Source organism: Carex rostrata, chromosome 17, assembly GCF_964058835.1.
Source record: "Carex rostrata chromosome 17, lpCarRost1.2, whole genome shotgun sequence".
Classification (NCBI taxonomy): Eukaryota; Viridiplantae; Streptophyta; class Magnoliopsida; order Poales; family Cyperaceae; genus Carex; species Carex rostrata.
In genome coordinates this window covers 7,507,115-7,527,450 of record NC_135934.1, presented here as the reverse complement: position 1 = coordinate 7,527,450, position 20,336 = coordinate 7,507,115, and the positions used below count along the sequence as shown (strand labels likewise).

Genomic DNA, 20,336 nt, shown 5'->3' with positions numbered 1-20,336 from the left:
GTATTCGTAACGGTTTGACCGCCGTTAAAGATTAAACGGCCATTTAATCGGCTGTTAAGGCCGTTTTTTACAACACTACAGTCAGTCTTGTGCTATTGAAAGCAAGTGCAATTTGTGTTATGCTGATAACCACTACACCAATTCTTGAATTTACTGCTTAAAAGAATCCCATTGAACGATTCCGCAGAAAACTGAGAAATTTGTAACCTTTGCCAATTTAAACTTCACTGAGATGTTTACCTAAACCGTACAATCAATTCTAGATCGTCACTATTATATAAGTTGGAACAAATTTGTTCTAAAATTGAGGAAAATGGTAATCCAAATAATTTGGAAAATAAAAGTTCATTCTTGTTCTTTGCGAAAGATTGACAAACAAGAATTAAAATTAGAGAACCCTCCTAATTGCTGTAGCGAAGGAGAAGAAGAGAGTAGGGAGAAGGGTATATTTATCAATTTTAGTTTTAAAATAATTAAATAATAGATTGAATAAATAAAAAGAGATAAAAAAAAATTCTAAATTTTTTTGGAGATATATATTGTGGTGTTTTGATGATTTTTTTTTTTAAGTTTGTATAGATACACTAGAAAATTTTCCTTATTATTATTATTATTATTATTATCTTCAAACAATAACAAACAAACGCAATCCTGGGCAGCTTTTGCCAAGTTCTAAAAAAAAAAAGAACCAAACACAACACAAGTACACAACGGAGGGGAATTGCCAGGAAAATAGCCGTTCTAATCAAACGGTTTGATCATCAGCAACTTTTTTCGTTTGTTTGTTTGTTTTCTTTTTTTTTTGCTTCAAAACTTTGTAATAGTAAAGTGTACGTGTGGCCGTGTGGCTGGCAGGGGGTAACTCTCAGGTAAGACGTGTGAGCCGGATAAGAACCGTGAATTTGTGGAAGTCATTGTCAAGTGGAATACTGATAAAAAGATGGCCCCTAAAAAAAAGGCGGCAGCCACAGATACATTGTCTGAGCATGTATATGTTCAAGAAAACCGTGGTTCTGAAATTTATATTTAGGGAGTATTCGGCAGCAATAGCGACACATACATTGTTTGAGCGTTTACACGTCCAAGAAAACCGTGGTTCTGAAATTTATATTTAGGGCGTGTTCGGCAACAACAGCGACACATACATTGTCTGAGCGTTTACACGTCCAAGAAAACCGTGGTTCTGAAATTTATATTTAGGGCGTGTTCGACAACAATAGCGACACATACATTGTCTGAGCGTGTACATGTCCAAGAAAATCGTGGTTCTGAAATTTATATTTAGGGCGTGTTCGGCAGCAATAGCGACACATACATTGTCTGAGCGTGTACATGTCCAAGAAAACCGTGGTTCTGAAATTTATATTTAGGGCGTGTTCGGCAGCAACAGCGACACATACATTCTGAGTGTGTACATGTCCAAAAAAACCTTGGTTCTGAAATTTATATTTAGAGCATGTTCGACAGCAGCAAAGAAATTACTGTTTACGTGAGAAAATAAAAATTCATTCAGATTGAAATTTTTTTTCCACATAAACACTAAAAATTAGGTCAAACTTTTTATATTTTTGTTTCTATTTCCATTTCATTAGTTCTGCCGAATAGGGCCTTACAAGTTAAATCTTTCTCTAAAAATATATATAAAATTTAAATAATTGTCATAAAAGTTAAATCTTTCCGTAAAATATTTTCTTTTGACAAAAGTGGGATATCATATACCCACCAATTTCTCATTGAAATTCCAAATCATACAAGCATAATATTTTTATAAGGAAATTAAGATACTAAAATAAATTCAATAATTGTACCTTAATATTTACAGTTTCAAAATCTATTTTCATTCGTGGAAAGAAAGTCTGAATAGATTAAATATTTACATTTTCTTTAACAAAATATTAAAAGAAATATATATTTACATCATTTTCTTAAACATAATATTACCGGCCATTTTTATTAATACCCTAAAAAAAATTAATTTTAAAAATAACTCTGCATTGGATTTTTTTTTTTTAAATGTCTCGACCGCTAGGCTCACGGGCGGCCCAGAAATGCCACCAGACCGCCCCCCTCACGGGCGGGTCACAGCACTAGCGGACCGCCCGTGGGAGGGGCGGTCCTTTTGTTTTTTTTTTTAGAGATCTTAGTATTTTGATTTAAATAATTTTGTAAAAAAAAAGTTTTATTGTTTAGAATGTATGTCAAAAAATAAGACACTTGATATATTTATAAAGTGATGTCATATACATATACATATACATATACATATACATATACATATACATATACATATACATATACATATACATATATACATACACATACACATATACATATACATATACATATATATATACACATATACATATATATACATATATATATATATATACAGAGATAGGCTAATGTGCTTTCGGTAACATATGGGCCGAAATACACGGTCAAAATTTAAATTTCAAAATCCAAAAAGTCGATTTGAACCGTTCATCTTGTTCTCCATATTAATATGTGCTTGGAGACCAAATTTTATATTTTTCTGAATTTTTTTACTATTTATTAAGTCACTTTGAAAATCGTTGATCCAACGATTTTACTGTTTTGTTAAGCCACCGTTGGATCAGCAATTTTCAAAGTGACTTAATAAATAGTAAAAAAAATTCAGAAAAATATAAAATTTGGTCTCCAAGCACATATTAATATGGAGAACAAGATGAACGGTTCATATCGACTTTTTGAATTTTGAAATTTTAAATTTGAACCGTGTGTATTTCAGCTCATATGCTACCGAAAGCATATTAGCCTCTCTATATATACATATACACATATACATATATACATACATATACACATATACATATAGACATACACATATACATATAGACATATACACATATACGTATACACATACACGTATACACATACACGTATACACATACACGTACACGTATACACGTACACGTATACACGTACACGTATACACATATACCTATACCTATACATATACCTATACCTATACCTATACCTATACCTATACATATACCTATACCTATACATATACATATACATATACATATACATATACATATACATATACATATACATATACATATACATATACATATACATATACATATACATATACATATACATATACATATACATATACATATACATATACATATACATATACATATACATATACATATACATATACATATACATATACATATACATATACATATACATATACATATACATATACATATACATATACATATACATATACATATACATATACATATACATATACATATACATATACATATACATATACATATACATATACATATACATATACATATACATATACATATACATATACATATACATATACATATACATATACATATACATATACATATACATATACATATACATATACATATACATATACATATACATATACATATACATATACATATACATATACATATACATATACATATACATATACATATACATATACATATACATATACATATACATATACATATACATATACATATACATATACATATACATATACATATACATATACATATACATATACATATACATATACATATACATATACATATACATATACATATACATATACATATACATATACATATACATATACATATACATATACATATACATATACATATACATATACATATACATATACATATACATATACATATACATATACATATACATATACATATACATATACATATACATATACATATACATATACATATACATATACATATACATATACATATACATATACATATACATATACATATACATATACATATACATATACATATACATATACATATACATATACATATACATATACATATACATATACATATACATATACATATACATATACATATACATATACATATACATATACATATACATATACATATATACATTTTTGTTATAAACTCATTTTTTTATAATATATGTATATACATATACATATATAATATATAATAAGGCTACGTTACTTCGCGAATTAAACGGGGTGTTTTAATTCACACTTATATCTCTAATGATTTTTGAGGCCCTAAACGATATTTTTTTGAAATTCTGATGCTTTCGATATAACAATGCCCGAGTTTCCCCTGGGGCAAAATCGGATCTGTCTCGTCCTCCCCTTTCCAAAAAGTACTCATACGCGCAAATCCGACTTTCCTAGCCAAAGTTATGGCTGTTTAAGGTTTTTTCGAAAGTTGAACTTTAGAAATTTATAACTAACAGTAGAAAAATCCAAATAAATTGAAATTTGTGTCAATTCTGTGTATTTTTTAATGCTGTACATGTTGGTATAATAACTTTTTTAGTTTGGTTCTTGTATCAGTCCAGACTTGCTAATTTACTAGCAAATGTCAAATTTGATGTTTTTAGTGCATTGCACTATACCAGTGGCCTTTGCCTAGAGCTTGGCTACTGAGTTTGAACTTGGTACCATACCAGAAGTCAGTCTAGGATGCTTTGTGCATGGATAAAGATCTAATTTGAGATTTGAACATATTTTAGTAGCTCTAAACTACTATTTTAATACCATAAATAAAGAGAAGAAGATCAACAAGCTGTCAAAGCTTATAAATTTTGTAATCAAGGCCAAGTCTTTAATTAGTGTTATCTTTAAACTTATGATATCCAACTAACAAATCAAATCAAAATTATAAAAAGTTACGACATCTCACTCATAAATATATCAAATGTCTTATTTTTTGGCATACACTATAAACAAGAAAACTTTTTCTTTTCAAAATTATTTAAATCTACTAAGATCTCTAAAAATTAAAAAAAAAGGACCCCCCCGTGGGGTGGGACGGACGGTCCGCTAGTGCTGTGACCTGCCCGTGAGGGGGGGGGGGGGGGGGGGGGGGAGGTGGTATGGTGGCATTTCTGGGCCGTCTGTGGGCCTTGCGGTCGGGACATTTAAAAAAAAAAAAATTCAATACAGAGTTATTTTTAAAATTAAATTTTTTTAGAGTATTAATAAAAATGGCCGTAATATTACCCACACTATACTCTCCGCTATCAACTTAAAAGATTCAGATGACAACATACAAAAATCCACATATCAATCAACAACCGAACCACCAAAATTGTGGAGGTAGAAACGCTGATTATGAACAAACCCATGATCCCTAGAGCCAAACTAGGTCTTGTGTTGATCAACAAACCCTGCAAAATCCCCATCAGCTCGAAAACATCGGTACCATATTGCATGTGGTACCGCTTCTCCCAGTCCATCCATTCCATCGGGGGTTCGTAGTTGCGCTCTGCTTGCTTCATCTCATGCATCCGCTTTCTCAGTGTGATCATGCTCTCGTCAACCAACTTCCGGTTATCGCCAAAATACCGGCTGTCTAATTCCCTCCCATAGACACGGCAAATCATCGTTGATCTTTTTACCGGCATTTGCGCCTGAGATTTGGCCATGAGGAATGTTGGAAAGGTGGAACGAATTGCACAACTTGTTGCTGCCATGGATAGTACTATATAATACCTTCTATTGATAAGTGAAACTTTCTTGTAATGTGGATTGTTGAGATTTGATGAAAAATATTTTGGGGTTTGATGTGTTTCAGCAGAGGTTTAAATAGATTTCAAAGGGGGATGGAGACGAGTGAGATCCATGGAATCTTACCTCCTAAGGCAATCGTGGAAAGCGCGTTAGAGCGGGTTGTTTTCTGTGTGGCCAATCATGAAACGGGTTGTTTATAGTATTGAACAAGTTGTTAAGCATAAACAAATGGTACAGAAGTGTTATCTCTTTGTGTCAAGGAACCAGAGTATTACGATGGGATTTGATCAAAGTTGTTTGATCTGTATTAAAATTTTGTGCATATAGTTTATATTAAAATTTAAAATCCATCCCGTTAATCTAAATAGAGCGTGTAAATTTTGGCATGGATCAAACTTGGTCCGATGCCCATAGAACCACCTCCCTTACTCTGGTCAAGGACCAAGTAGTAATTCAACACATGGAAGGCCACACGGAGTGTACCACTTTAGATCTGGCCTATTCAGCTGCCGGCTGGCCGCCTCATCTGGCCGTGTCCAATGATGAAGTAACATAATGGAAATATAGAGTAATTGAAAAGGGCGGCACAGCGGATATTAAGTTGTTAGCTACTAGGATAAATTGTATGTATTCTCATAGGAAAATATTGCATGCCTATTAAACTAGTGCGGATTTTCTATGGCAGGCGTATAATTTGGGATTCTGTCCTTCTCTTAGTTTCCTAAATAGATTTCAATCTGAAATGGACATTTCAAATTTTATTTGGTTCGGTCAAATGAAATATGTATTATCTATGGTCTTGTTAAATAGGAGGTTAATTTTGTGTGGTTGTACAGACAACTGCACAAGTTGGTTTGTCAAATTTAGCCATAGAGAATCCGGATCCAGATTATCGGTTGTTTTATTAATGAATAAACATTACTTAATTTGAGCCAATTGACTTAGTCGCAGAAATTGGGTATGTTCGATTTAAAATAACGTTTTTTTGGTAACAGAACATGACACTTATAAATGTCAAAATGTCATAAAAGAGAGGCCAAGTCCTGCAACAAACATATGTAATGAAGTCATCTAATTCTGGCCATATAATATAATAGCTACCAGTTATCAATTAATTATTATTGATAAAGTAATATTTTCCCAATTATTGATGATTATATATCTTGCCGGAAGAAAGATTTATGACTGAAGGAGTCGATGACTCTCGCCGGCCCTACTTGAAAGGGCTTCGGAGTCCCGGATATATATAAAATAAAATATCATTGGTTTAAAAGTTTCTAGACTATTTAAAAAATAATGGTTTTTTATCCATCTAAAAATAGTATAAAATTAGAAAAATATATAAAATTTGATTTCGACATATATTTTTATATAGTGAGCAATTTGGGTCAATTGTTTTAACTTTAAAAACGGAATATGAATGTAAAATTAAACATGGTCCTTCACAAAACATATTAGTTCATATGTGTGTGTGTTTTTTTTTAAATCATATATTCCGTATATAGGTACTGAATTTGTCACGGAGAAAAACATTAATTGGTTTTCTTCCTTCGCCTATTTCAGTTGCAACAATTATCTCTTTTATCCTAAAATAAAATTAAAAAAAAAACAATTTTCTCTTTCTTACTTTTGAATTAATGCAATAGTTAGCATTTTTTTGCTTTGGACACGTCTTGATCATCACATTAATTAATGCAATTAAAAAAAGTCACCTTTCCTCTTAACAAATTCATCAAATCCGCTGAAGTAATTTGAAGAGTTCAACTCAATTTAGCAATTAAGCTTATATGATCTTCTAGAAAATCAATCATATATGGTCTGAATATCATCATGAAAATAATTTTTAAGCATGACATGAACTAAAATCTTAAAAAAAAATTTAATATAGACATTAAGTTCTGAATTACAATATTTTGTTTAGCGTTTCAAAGGATTTAGTTACATGTTCAAAGTTGTGATTTGATTAGTTGGCACAAATCATATTAGTACATGTTCTTAAATAAATGATGACCAACATATTTCTCTCATATCACATATCTATACCACTAATTATCTACATCCTGCCACAAATTCAACAATCTATAAAACAAGCCACGTACATTAATGATAAATTCCACCCAAATGTAAAAAAAACATAATCACAGAAGCTGGTACACTCAACATGAACAATATGAGCATAGCGATCGCCACGCTAGGCCGGCTGTTCATCAGTAATAACTGTACCAATCCGACAAAACTACACACGCCGGAGCAGTATTTATCGTAACATTCTCTCTCCCATTCCATCCAACATTTTTTCGCTTCTAGTTTCGACTCAGCCGCCTCCATCTCTTGCATCCTTCTTCTAAGCATAAACATGTCCTTGTCTACCATTGCACCGCCGAAATCTCCACCATGAATATCTTTCTTTGCACTTAATCGGATGGCTCGTGATTGCTTCTGCAAGCGGGGTCCAATGCGCTGGTGCAACTCAATGGATTTTAATGGAAATAGTGGAGAATTGCTACTATAAAAGGAAGGTTTATTTGACCAAATAGTAGTTTCCATAATTAGATGTCAATTTCAAGATAATTGCAAGGAAATAAGATTGAAATGCTGAGGTTAATGTTTTGCTTACGAAGTCTTTCTCCTACTTATATAGGCTTTGGGTATGAGAGAGACGACTGTGGGGAAACCGTGTGGCCAGAGAATAACGCTGGACACGTGGCAGTTACGTAGGAGAATTATTCAACTGGGGTAATTAAAAAATATTATCCCAATTGGAAGTTGACAGTTATATACGCCTATAGCTGGGGCGGTGGAATACTGTAACATGTTTATTCCTTCTTTTGGAATCAATCCTCTTCCCTTGGTAGCATCTACCAAGTTTCTCAAAAAAAAGGAATCAATCTTGTTTTATAACTGTACAGATTTACAATAAGTATAACACAGGGGATCACCTGATTCTTGTGTTATTGTGTTAACCCATCAATACAATTTGAATGAGATATTTGTTAATTGGTCTTCATTTCGATTGATGCAATCGGCAATTTAATTTCATGATTGACTGTTAGTATAATTTGGGGGTAATTTTTGTTTAAATTGATGGTCCTTATTCCTTAATTACTAATAGGGAAAAAAAGAAGATGAACAATACATTAATCCGAGTAACTTGTTGAATTATTTGCAGGTTACTGATACTATCAACCAATTCTTTGGTAAAAAAAAATACAAATGATGATGCATCATTTACAAATTCACACTTTTTTTTTGTTGCAAAAGATATGGTTAACTACGACAAATACTAGCAAAACTACCTTTCATGAGATGGTATATTTTTATTTTCCAATTATTTTACACCACAATTTTGACAGTATTAATATATATATTTTTTTTAAAAGGAACGGTACCTTTTCATAATTAACTATATACTTCCGGTCTATTTTCTGAAATTTTGATTTCTCAGTTCAGCAACGGAATTCCTAAAAATGGCAACTTTATTTTAGCAGAATAACTTCGAAATAACAAACCAGAATAAGCATACTTATATCACCACCTAAGCAGCTAACAAGTAACAATGCCATGATACCGAGTACAGAGTTATATAAAACTGAGTCAACATATTAAGACTGGCCTAGAACCGAATTTCTTACAAAAATATGCCTTAATTATGAAATTAAAATTACTCGGAGAGAATTTGTTGCGACTGATCGGGGCAATCAGGGTTGGTTGGAGCAGAGGGGGGAGGTAGGAGAGGTTGGTACTTTGGTTTGTTTTTCTTGAGCAAGAGGTAAGTGGTACAGTACCAAAACATCAGTATGCGACCCTGTGCAACTATTGTGTCCTTTATACGGTTTCCTCCAAATGATAGCCTCTCCAATACCTAAGTTTTATTAGATTAAAAAAGAAAAGAAAAAAAAGATAGTAAAAAAGATGATAATAAAAATCTGGTGTAAGTGGGGATTATTGTATTATTACTATATAGGTTTCACTCAGTTATGGATATCAGGATATGTATTAGCCTGTGAAACCAATTTTCTTTTTCTGTCCGTCTTTATTTTTCCAATTTTTTTATCGGTAGCATAAACAAATAACAAAATTTCATCCTTACCATCAATTTTAGACAATTTCATTTTATACCACAACCGTTGAATTATTGAGCGGTTAAAATCTGTGTTATGAGAATGCCGGTTTCAACACATATTTCAACAGCTAAATTATTCAATGATTGTGGTATAAAAACAAAATTGTCCAAAATCATCAGTATATCTTTAATTTGATTATTGTTTTTTGCTACAGATAAAAAAATTGGTCTCTTTTCTTTGTCAATCCCTGTTATTGTTTGTTTTCTTTTTCTTTGGGTGTGTTGTGGATTTGGGTGTGCGCTATTTTTTTTTTTTACTTTTGGCACGTGTGGGGTGGGGTGCTTCATTGTGACCTGTGTATGGCTTAAGTATACAAGGCAAGCTGATTATATAGTTATTACCACACAAAAAATAAATAATATACTCAATAGTTGGAACTTTCAAGCACCTGCTCTCCAGTTCGGACGTCATAAGACTGTTTCTGTTCAAACTTGAGTCCAGTGAATTCATTAATGCAAAGCCCTTGAAAAGCCCTAAATAATCCAAGGAAAAGGCAATTATTATATCATTAATCTGTAACTTGAAATTAATCCAAGGAAAAGCCCTAAATCACAAGTCCTGACATTAGTGCTTTGCATTAACCCATTAATTTATTATTGTATAACTTTCTGTATACTTTGTAATAGTTAAGATCTACAGTTAAGTTTATATTTATAAGTGCATCTCTGACATAGTTTGTTCTACCCGCTTTCAAAGCAACCAACTTTTGCAATTTCAGAAGATCACAGGCTATGGTACTATGCAAAGCGCATATTGGTCAGTACTACGGATCAATATCCTCATTCATTTCATAAAAACAAATTAGCAGAACATGCCTCGTAAGACAAAGTACATACCATCTGATGAGAGAGGCTCGAGGGATCCAGCGAAAGATGACAGGGGTATTGTCAGAATTTACATAATACCCACCAAAGACTATGAAAACCGTCATAAGGGATGGCCCAAGAGCCATTGCAGCCTCTGTTGTTGGCACCATGGCCCCCACTGTCAGACCCATTGCTGATGCAGCAAATGACTCCACCGTCACAATCCCACAAAACTTTGCAAATCTGAAATAAAAAAATAAAAAATAGGAAAAATCATGCTTTATTTTACAATCAGACTCAGTATATTGTTAAGCATTCATGCACAAAGTACCACCAAAGTTTTTCAAACTTAAAGGATACAAACTCACCCAAAATGGGACTCCAAAAAATTATTTACAAGTGAAAATTAATCTGAAATTGTAACTATCCCATATATTGCAAATCTATATGAAGAATGAGAAGAGATAGCAGGTAGTCTTCAGTATTTTTCAAATGAAAACAGAAGAGGTTTAGACTGCTAACTCCGATTTCTAAAGATTTGTTCATATTTTTCATGGGAGATGCAATTTTAAGGTTAAATACGGATGCACACAAAATTTTAAATAATTGCACGTAAAGTCTTGAACATGTTATAATTTAAGGCATACATTTTTTTAAATGCACAGAGAACAATAATTTTGAACATTTAAGCCCTTCCATATTTATACAAATGCATATTGCTTTATCGTTTAACATAATTGTAAGCCTCTCCTTATTTTACAAATAAATAGAGAAGAAAAGAAGACCTGGTGATGGTAGGATGAAGGCGAGACATAGGGTAGAGAATTGTGCCAAACAGAAGTGGGAAAGAGGCGCTAACAGGGATTTCGGCTAGTAATTTTGATAAAAGATAGGGACCCAATTGATAAGAACCCTTTGCACGTTCTCTGTCAACTATGGTTCGCTCCTTGGGGAAAATACCGACTGTCTTTGTCAAAGCTGCCATTGCTGTGTTAATAGCTGCAACCTTTCAGAAATAATGAATTCATTTAATTACTTATGGAAGAGAAGAATCATTTAGGCACGTTTTGAAATTTTATAGTAGTCCTTATTTTGAGGATTATGCATGATGTTTTGACATTTGCAAGGATACATACGAAATCCAATTACAAAAAGTTATGAAAAAAGTCCACATGTAGTTCCTTTAGAATATGTCATTTTTTGGTATTTGTTTGTAGTGAATAGAATTAAAAAGCAAAACTTCCAAGTTATGAAATATCATCAATAGCATACTTGGAGAAGTCCCAAGCGATCCTGAATGGAAGTCTGGCTTCTTCCCATTCTCCAGAAAACCGACCCGAAAATGATTGCTGAAGCAACCGACATGCGGGCCCTGACCTTATTTGTGGGTCCATCTCGAAAAGCCTATATACAATCAGTATACATTTCAGGTTAAAAAGGAACATCAAGAATACTATACAGGATTTAGGGACATCTTTGATTTTGTCGTGCATTTATTGAGCTTAATTTACACACATTTAAGCCCATATGAAATTACATTGGGTTAAATAATGCTCGATTGATGCATGTTTCACCGGAGAGAGCTAATTATGCAAAGTTAAGTTATACAATTGGTGCTTAAGTAATCAAGGCATTAACTGAGGTCGTATTTTGTTAAATTGACACTTAATTTGACAGTTGTTTATTAATCATCAAGTCCTAATCACTTTATCAGACATTAATTTCAAGTTTCTGACAATGCAGGCATTATTTTCAGCACAATAAGTATACAAGCAGGAGTGAGGCTATGGTACTATGCATATCGCGGATTAATCCATACTATATATTAATAGAGGAGGGATCCAATTACACCCTTTTTTGGTGACACCGAATTACACCCTCCATTTTCAAAGTTTTCAAATTCCAAACAGTTGATCCAAACCGTTCAATATAATGGGTATGTTAAAATGTGCTTGCAGATCAAATTTTACATTTTTTGGAATTTTTTTACTATTTATTAAGTATTTAACAAAATCGCTATATTCAGACCATTGAATTTTTGTACCCATCTTAATAAATAATAAAAAAATTCAGAAAAATGTAAAATTTGATCTGCAAGCACATTTTAACATATCCATCAAGTTGAACGGTTTGGATCGACTATTTGGACTTTGTAAACCGGTGTCACGAAAAAAGGGTGTAATTGGATCCCTCCTCATGTTAATATCTCCGTTTTCAAAGTTCAAATAGCCGATCTGAACCATTCAACATGATTTCCATATGAAAATGTACTCGAAGACAAAATTTTACATTTTTTTTACTATATTTTGGATAGGTAGAAAATCACTACTTTTGAATGGTCTAGAATTTTTAGATCGAGTGATTTTCTACCTATCTAAAAAGTAGTTACAAAATTGTAAAAAATGTAGAATTTGATCTACAAATACATTTTCATATGCAGATCATGTTGAACGGTTTAGATCGAAGTTTTGGACTTTGAAAGCAGAGATATTGATCCATAGTACAGACCATTCCGCACTATGCATAGTACCATAGCCTCACTCTACAAGCAGAAAAAAAAAAGGAAAAAAGAAAAAGAAACCTGCATCCATGCTCGTTTAAGAAGCAACCGGAACTGCCGCCACCATCCAAGCGGCCCAATCCTCTTCTTGACCACAAATTTTCCAACTACTTTTGCATGGGAATCAAGGCCATGCAATTTCGGGACTGGACTGGTACAGTCAGTGATTGGTATTTTAGTAGCAAACACCTCTATGAGTTCATCTATTCTTTTTTGAGAAGAGAAGACACTTGAAGTTGAGCTATAATCTACTGATATGAGGTCGGCTAAGAACTCTGCGGGATTTACATGCTCTGGGCATTCGTACCTACAACAAATGTCAACAGATCTGTTATATTTATGCTTTTTTTTTGTTTTAACAGAACATTAAAACTAAATGTTTTATCATACTGAACTCCTATCCAGTTAGAAAATAAAAGGCAAAAGGCTACAAAATTAAGAGTGAGGCTATGGTACTATGCATAGCGCAGATTGGTCTGTCCTACAAATCAATATTTTAGTTTTCCAAGTCCATATTCGATCTGAACCATTCAACAAGATTGTCATATGAAAATGAAATCGCTGACTAAATTTTACATTTTTTGAATTTTTTTACTATTTTTTTAGATTGGTAGAAAATCACTAATTTTGAATGGTCTAGAATCTTTAGATCAAGTGATATTCTGCCCATCTAAAAAAATAGTAAAAAAATTCTTATAAAAGTAAAATTTGATCTGCAAGTATATATTCATATGGAGTCATATGGAGATCATGTTGAACAATTCAGATCGATTATTTGGAATTTGAAAATCGAAATATTGATCCACAGTACGGACCAATATGCACTTTGCATAGTACCGCAGCCTCACTCCAAAAATAATATAACAGAGAGGTACATAACGTACAACAGCTATACAAACGGCACCAAGTAGGCTGCTCGTCATGATAATTTTGGCTTGAGAAAATATAGTAACAAAATATAGAAGTGTTCATGAACAAATTACAAACCCCAATGTAGCAAAGTAAGATAAAGGTTCCTCCTTTGCGGCTCCCGCATACACCACCGACCCCTCTGACAACAGAATGATGTCATCAAACTTTGCATAGACTGAGCTCCTTGGCTGGTGAATAGAACAGATGACAGTATGGCCATCCTCCGCCAATTGCCGGAGTGTCTCCATTACTTTCTCCGCTTGAAATGCATCAAGACCTAAGTATTACAATTCACCAAATCAACAAAAAAGGACCAGAGAGGGAATTAAGGAGCATTTTGTATTGTCACCAGTTCGTGACATACAACTAAGCTCATAACATGAGTATGAATTGAAAACAAAATCATATCTGTACCTATCAAGGTACAATACTTTGCAGATTTAGAATAAAAACCAAGACGACAAGTTAAAGAAATTCTTTGCAAAAGTTCTACAAAAGAATGGTGCATTTTTAGTAATTTAAAAAAAGGCCTTTCATTGTTGAAGAAACTACAAGTTTTGTTCGCTTTTAAGAACGTCAAAATTAAGTGCTAATAAAGAGTAAATGAAAAAGACCACAATTGGAATGCTTCATATAACCACTTCCATTACCAAACTCAGAAGATGTATCTATAAATATTACCACGGGTCAAGAATTTAAAGTAATAATGCACCCATTAGTCTTAAATAAGGGGTTTCTTATTCTTGGAAGAATAATTCCATGATACCAAGTAGTTAACAGAATGTTTAGGCATTACACTAGCAGTGTAAAAGTCTAAAACCTAACTATCAGGGTTATTTCAAATGTCTCAATAATGCAGGGGCACTTTTGAAATTTGTTTGGGAAGGTAGGGCCTTTTGCAACTTTTACAATAAAGGGGAATTTTGCACATAGCTCTAATTAAAAAATTAGTATTACCTGTTGTTGGTTCATCCGCAAATATAACAGAAGGGCTAGCAATCAATTCACAAGCGATAGAGAGGCGCTTCTTCTCACCACCACTTATGCCCCTTACTTTTGCATCACCCACAATTGAATCAGCACAATTCACCTTTTTAAAAAGGGTATAAACAAAAAAAAAAAGTTAAGGAACTGTGATTATTTGAGAATTAAGCATTATTGTATAAATATTACAAGCAACTTACCAAACCGAGTTTGAACAAAAGGTTGTTGATGTATTTCTCTTTACTTTCAGGTGACAAGCTATTTGGAAGTTGCAGTTCAGAAGCAAGTGAAAGTGTTTCATGCACTGTCAGTTGTGAGAAAAACAAATCTTCTTGCCTCACATATGCACTCCTGAATAGAAAAAAATAAAAAGATAAAAAGATATATGAGAAAGAACAAATAATATGAAAAATCATGCAGTAGTATGGATCTTTCGTTGCACATGATGAGTACAAAGCACCAGGTACTTGTGCGACTCAGCTTGTATGTAATTATATATCGTCAGTTTTTAATGACGAAATTCTACTTAAATACGATTACTAAATTACACATGAGATAATTCAAAGGAGAGGAGTTCTTCAGATTGCGTTTCAAGGGCAGATTTAAGTGTAGGGAATGTCCTCCATTCTTTTTTTAATCATATATGTACATATTATTTTTTTGTGGTGCATATGTATTTTTTTAAGAAAAAATTATATTTCAACCCCATAAAATTTAGATAATCATCCTATTATTGACCCCCACAGTGACAATTTACATTTTTTATTTGATCATTATATTGATACTAATATTTGATATAATACTTGAACCCCATTTCAAAATTTTCTGGCTTCGGTCATTGTCAACCAAAAATCCAGATTTAATTAAAAATCAAACATGCCTTCATGCACTTATTCTAATAAATCATTAGTTTTTTTGTATAATTCTATTTCAGCAGATAGGTTGTACCGGCATTAGTACTTACTTGTAACCACTTCTAGACATAGGTAGGCCATTGATATCCAGATGACCTGAGAGGCGCAACTTAGGAGAGGCCGCCATCTGTCCTGCTAGTACATTGAGTAGAGTTGTCTTGCCAGAACCAGATGGACCCATGATAGCTAGTAGCCTCCCAGGTTTCGCCTCGCCACTCACATTTGTCAAAAGAAATCTCACCTTTTTGATGAAAAAATCATCCTCTAAACTTCAATTTGAAATTTTGAATAACATTATTGTATTTAAATAGGCATTAGTGGTTTATGTGTATACTATATCAGACCCTATGCAACAAAATTGAACAGACATAAAAAAAACCAACGGAGGCACCAAAATGAGATATCCAAAATTTCAGGGGCCAAAACAGGAATTTCATGCTAGTGCATTGCACTTTGCACCGGTCTACTAGCGGAGAACTAAGTACATACAGTGGTCCCGTGCTTGTCAGAGAGAGAACAGGTGATACGGTTCCAGCGGATGGTGACAGGCGGGACCCCTCCGCCATCACCGGCCGTAGATTCCTCATCTCCGGCGTCCTCCGTCACCTCCTCTGGTGGAGCTAAGGCGGGTCCCACTCCGGTAATGATTCGCACGAAGAGAGCCGCCGCCACCGCCGCCAGAAGCTGCCCCAGCCCCTTCACTTCTATCCCCATATGTCTCTCTCTCAAATTCTCTCTGATGAAGAGATGCTCTACTGCCTATACTGGCGCTTTGTTTTGTCTCTCTGACGAATACAAAGAGCGCCATTAGGTGCCACCTGTCAGTGAGAATGAGGCAACTCGAAGGTAAAAAGTGTGTGGACGATAATGAGTGAGGGGATAACTTGGGCCTTCTGTTAAAATTTAAATGGGCCTATTTGAAGTTCTTCCTATCAAAGCACAAGCCCGGTTAACACCAAAAGGCCGCAAACCACTAAGTCCGTCCAAAACTTAGAAACTGAAAGTGATAGCAGCAATATTCACAGATTAAATGAGACTAATATAAATTATGTATTTAATTGATTCATATTTTGAATTTCATTAAATTTGTTTCATCCAAGGAAAAATATTAATATAGATAAAATCTTGATGGATTTAATATTTTTATATAGAAATTTTAAATGTCCTTTTTTTTTATGAGTATGCACTAAATTTTATCATTATTCTTTCCCGCACCTGATCACAGGCCACAGCACAACAACACTCGACCTTGTTTCTCTGGCTCAGGATTAAAATGTGCATATAAACTCCGAGTAACCGAATCAGGTTCCTTCTGGTGCATAAAAATAAAAAAACTATGACAAAATATTTAATATATTTTAAAGGCAAATTCTGGAATGGATCAAAAATATTTTGGACCGTTCATTTAGTTAAGATCGAACGGTTTAGATGATTTGTAAGGATCAAAATTTTCTGTTAAATTTAACAGACTATTTTTTCGGAAGGGTATAATAGGTATTTACAATGTGATGCTCTCCGTTAGTCTAATTGCTCCGTTAACTCTGTTTTTTCACCACCTCCCGCCGTGAGACGCAATCCACAGTTCCACACTACAACAAAAATGAAAATGAATGAAGTTATACCGGCGCCGACTAAAACGCCGTCCTTTCCTCTCCGCTCGCCAGACCAAATCTTTGCCCAAATTAATCGCGCCAGTGCCAAACCTCAAACCCCTCCCTCTTTGCTTGTCCCCTTCTATTTGATCTCACCGGCCGTCAAAAGAGGAGGGGTGGGGACACGCCAGTTGGTTCAGTGTCACCGACTAGGTATTGTTCTTGTTTTTTTGCTTCTGCCTATTTTCTTTCATGATTTTCAGGTCTTAATCTTGTTCTCTCTCTCCAGTCCTTTGAAATCCTTGATTAAAGGCAACCGGGTAATTAACCAAAACTATGGTTTTTCTAGCTTTGCAAATCAATTGTTCTCCACAATTGGGCAATTTAATAAAAAAAATTTACTTTTTCATGAACGCAATTAAAAGTTTTTTTTTTAAATAAAATCTATTTTTCAAAAGTTTCATTCCAATCAGAGGCTTAATGCACGAAACCATGTCCAGTGTTGGTTTCATTATCTTTTTTGCAAATTGAAATGCACTGCCCCTTTTTATTATCTTCTTCTTCTAAGCCTTATCCAAACTATAGGAAAAGAAGAAGCTAGGCTGAAAGGGGTATTTGACACTATTTTACATCCTCAAGGGCTTTGAGAGGCACATGCAATCTGGTGGAACCACCAACTGCTGATGGATCCAGTTTCCTTACCAGGTGAGAACTAATTGCTAGGGTTGCAAAATCGATAGAGATCAAGTAGGCCAGGCTCACGACAGAGCTGATGAATCCAGATCCACATGTTACACTGTATGTGTTATGTGGGACCTTCCCTAGTTCAGTATATTGGATGTAGGGTCTTTGATAGGTTATGGTATATTTGTTGGCCATCACAATGAATTGTGGGACATGAGCTGTGATAAGTGCATTGTGATTCGTTATATTGTGATAAGGTGATAAAAGATATTGATTTGTGGTTTGTATGGCAGGCCGTCTACAATATTAAAGACGTCGGTCGGTAGTTGACCGGTCTGGGCATGTTCAGTGAGCCTTTTGGAATTGCAGGCACAACTGGAGATGGAGGATAAGCTGAGCAGGGACAAGAAGCACTGTCAACTGACCACAAGAAATATGAGATTATCGACAAGTCTATGCATGATGGCATCATCCACCAAACTCGCCTCTTGTTATGGCATCAGCCTTGCTGAGGAGCTTTAATTCCCCCTCCTTTATTTTCTGGCTGTCTATCGCTCTCTTTAGAGAAAGGATAACTTTCATGGTTGTAGATTTTAGGGGGTTTAACTGCGTGTATGATGAGAAAGTTCATGTGTATGTGATGTTTGCTTGGTATCTCAAGATATCTGTACCTATTGAAACCTGGTTGCAAATGACTAACGATATTTAGATTGAATGGTTTCTGATTTACAAAATAGTCTGCTTGTGATCCCAAAATAAGGAGCCAACTCATTGTCTTTTTTTTTTTAAACTTGACTGATGCAGCCAAGGATATTTTAAAAATTCAATTACATCATGTATCTCAATTGTGCACAGCTACCCATCATAGTAGTGTGTTACAGCCAATGTTATAAGAACCGGACCGGACATCGACTCAATAAAGCTTCGGGTCAACGGGTCACTGGTCGGACCGATGGATCAACCGGTTCAACCGCTGATTTTTTTGATACAATTATAACCTATAACTTAAAAGCCCAACAGATTATTTATTTTACGTCTAAGTCCATGTCATATTTTACAAAATACACATTCTATGTTCAAAAAATGTGAATAAAGTTTGCATAAATGTCCTTATAATCACAATAGAAATTGTTAGTACACATCAGTGACATCAAAGATAATTAACTGTACTAATTTTTTTTTTCAAAATCAACAAAGTTAATTGTCACAAATAGTCAAACACATCTCAAGTAGCCTCATACATCAAAAATAAAAGTTTAGCATTTCAAATGACTAAGAAAAATAAAGAAACAACAAAGTTGAAAGACTAAAAGTTACAATGTAAGATCGCATAAAATGCCACTGGGTAATTGAAACATCTTGACAAATATGATGTCACCATTAGCATTTGCATATCCTAATTCCTCGCCTACATCTTCCCTAACCCCGACCCACGCCTTAATTGTCTTGATCTTGTACTATTTTTATAATGTTTGTGCATAACTCTGCAACTTCGTTTTCGCTTCTTGCAATGTGATTGCAGATGAAATTTTTGTTGAGTTTGAATGCCTTCCAGATCATGAGGCACTCCCTGTGTGCCGTCCAGTCAGCTTCAAGGGGCGGTCCCAAACTGGTGCACCATCGAACCAGAGCTTGATTGTCTGACAGGAAATCACAGCCCATAATTCCCATGCTTCCAACATACTTCACTGCCTCCAGGAGCGCACATGCCTCAGCTTGAATTGGACTGCACGCCCTTATACTATTTGATTTGTAGATAACCAGGATGCCATCCTTGTAAAGTACAAAACCAGTACCTCCTAGCCATTGATCAACCCCTAATACGACTACGAAACACGGTACCTATTTTCAGAGTTTACCAAAACCAGTACCGGTACACCCGATTGACTGACATAGGACCCTACCTTTGCTGAATTTGCCAGTAAAGCTTCATAGGTGATGCTTTTCTGGTACGACCTGAAAATCTGTGCATTGATTGACCAGCGTATGCCTTATCGTTTCTACATCTCCACAGAGCCACAGAGCCACAGAGCCCAGAAGCAATTTTGCAAATCTGACCATTGTGAATCTGTCAATTCTGGTCCCAGTCTGCCTAAAACCTCCTTCAGATAGAGAGAGTATATAACGTTTGTGGAGATTTCTTTGGCAAGGGTCAGAACTTTCC

General features: G+C 34.2%; 2 protein-coding genes across 2 annotated transcripts in view; one reads left to right on the top strand and one right to left on the bottom strand.

The window, feature by feature from the left end:
* The window catches only part of LOC144568726 (E3 ubiquitin-protein ligase SINA-like 10), a 100,403-nt gene that overhangs the window by 30,436 nt on the left and 49,631 nt on the right, over nucleotides 1-20,336 (top strand). The window lies entirely within an intron of this gene.
* Nucleotides 9,061-16,733, bottom strand: LOC144567971 (ABC transporter G family member 7-like). Its single transcript, XM_078318175.1, has 11 exons — nucleotides 16,386-16,733; nucleotides 15,947-16,137; nucleotides 15,183-15,333; nucleotides 14,956-15,088; nucleotides 14,074-14,275; nucleotides 13,108-13,393; nucleotides 11,799-11,930; nucleotides 11,312-11,532; nucleotides 10,557-10,769; nucleotides 10,109-10,193; nucleotides 9,061-9,458 (listed from the first exon to the last, which is right to left on the bottom strand). Exons 1-11 carry the CDS (start codon nucleotides 16,608-16,610, stop codon nucleotides 9,258-9,260), a joined length of 2,040 nt encoding a protein of 679 aa, XP_078174301.1. The 5' UTR covers nucleotides 16,611-16,733; the 3' UTR covers nucleotides 9,061-9,257.

What these genes read in the sequence shown, in the direction of transcription:
- LOC144567971 (XM_078318175.1), bottom strand. Translation starts at nt 16,610, where the DNA reads ATGGGGATAGAAGTGAAGGGGCTGGGGCAGCTTCTGGCGGCGGTGGCG. An exon ending in CTGACAAGCACGGGACCACT is followed by an intron (nt 16,138 to 16,385) that starts GTATGTACTTAG and finishes TTCATCAAAAAG; the next exon opens with GTGAGATTTCTTTTGACAAA. An exon ending in CGAGCCTCTCTCATCAGATG is followed by an intron (nt 10,194 to 10,556) that starts GTATGTACTTTG and finishes TGGATTATTTAG; the next exon opens with GGCTTTTCAAGGGCTTTGCA.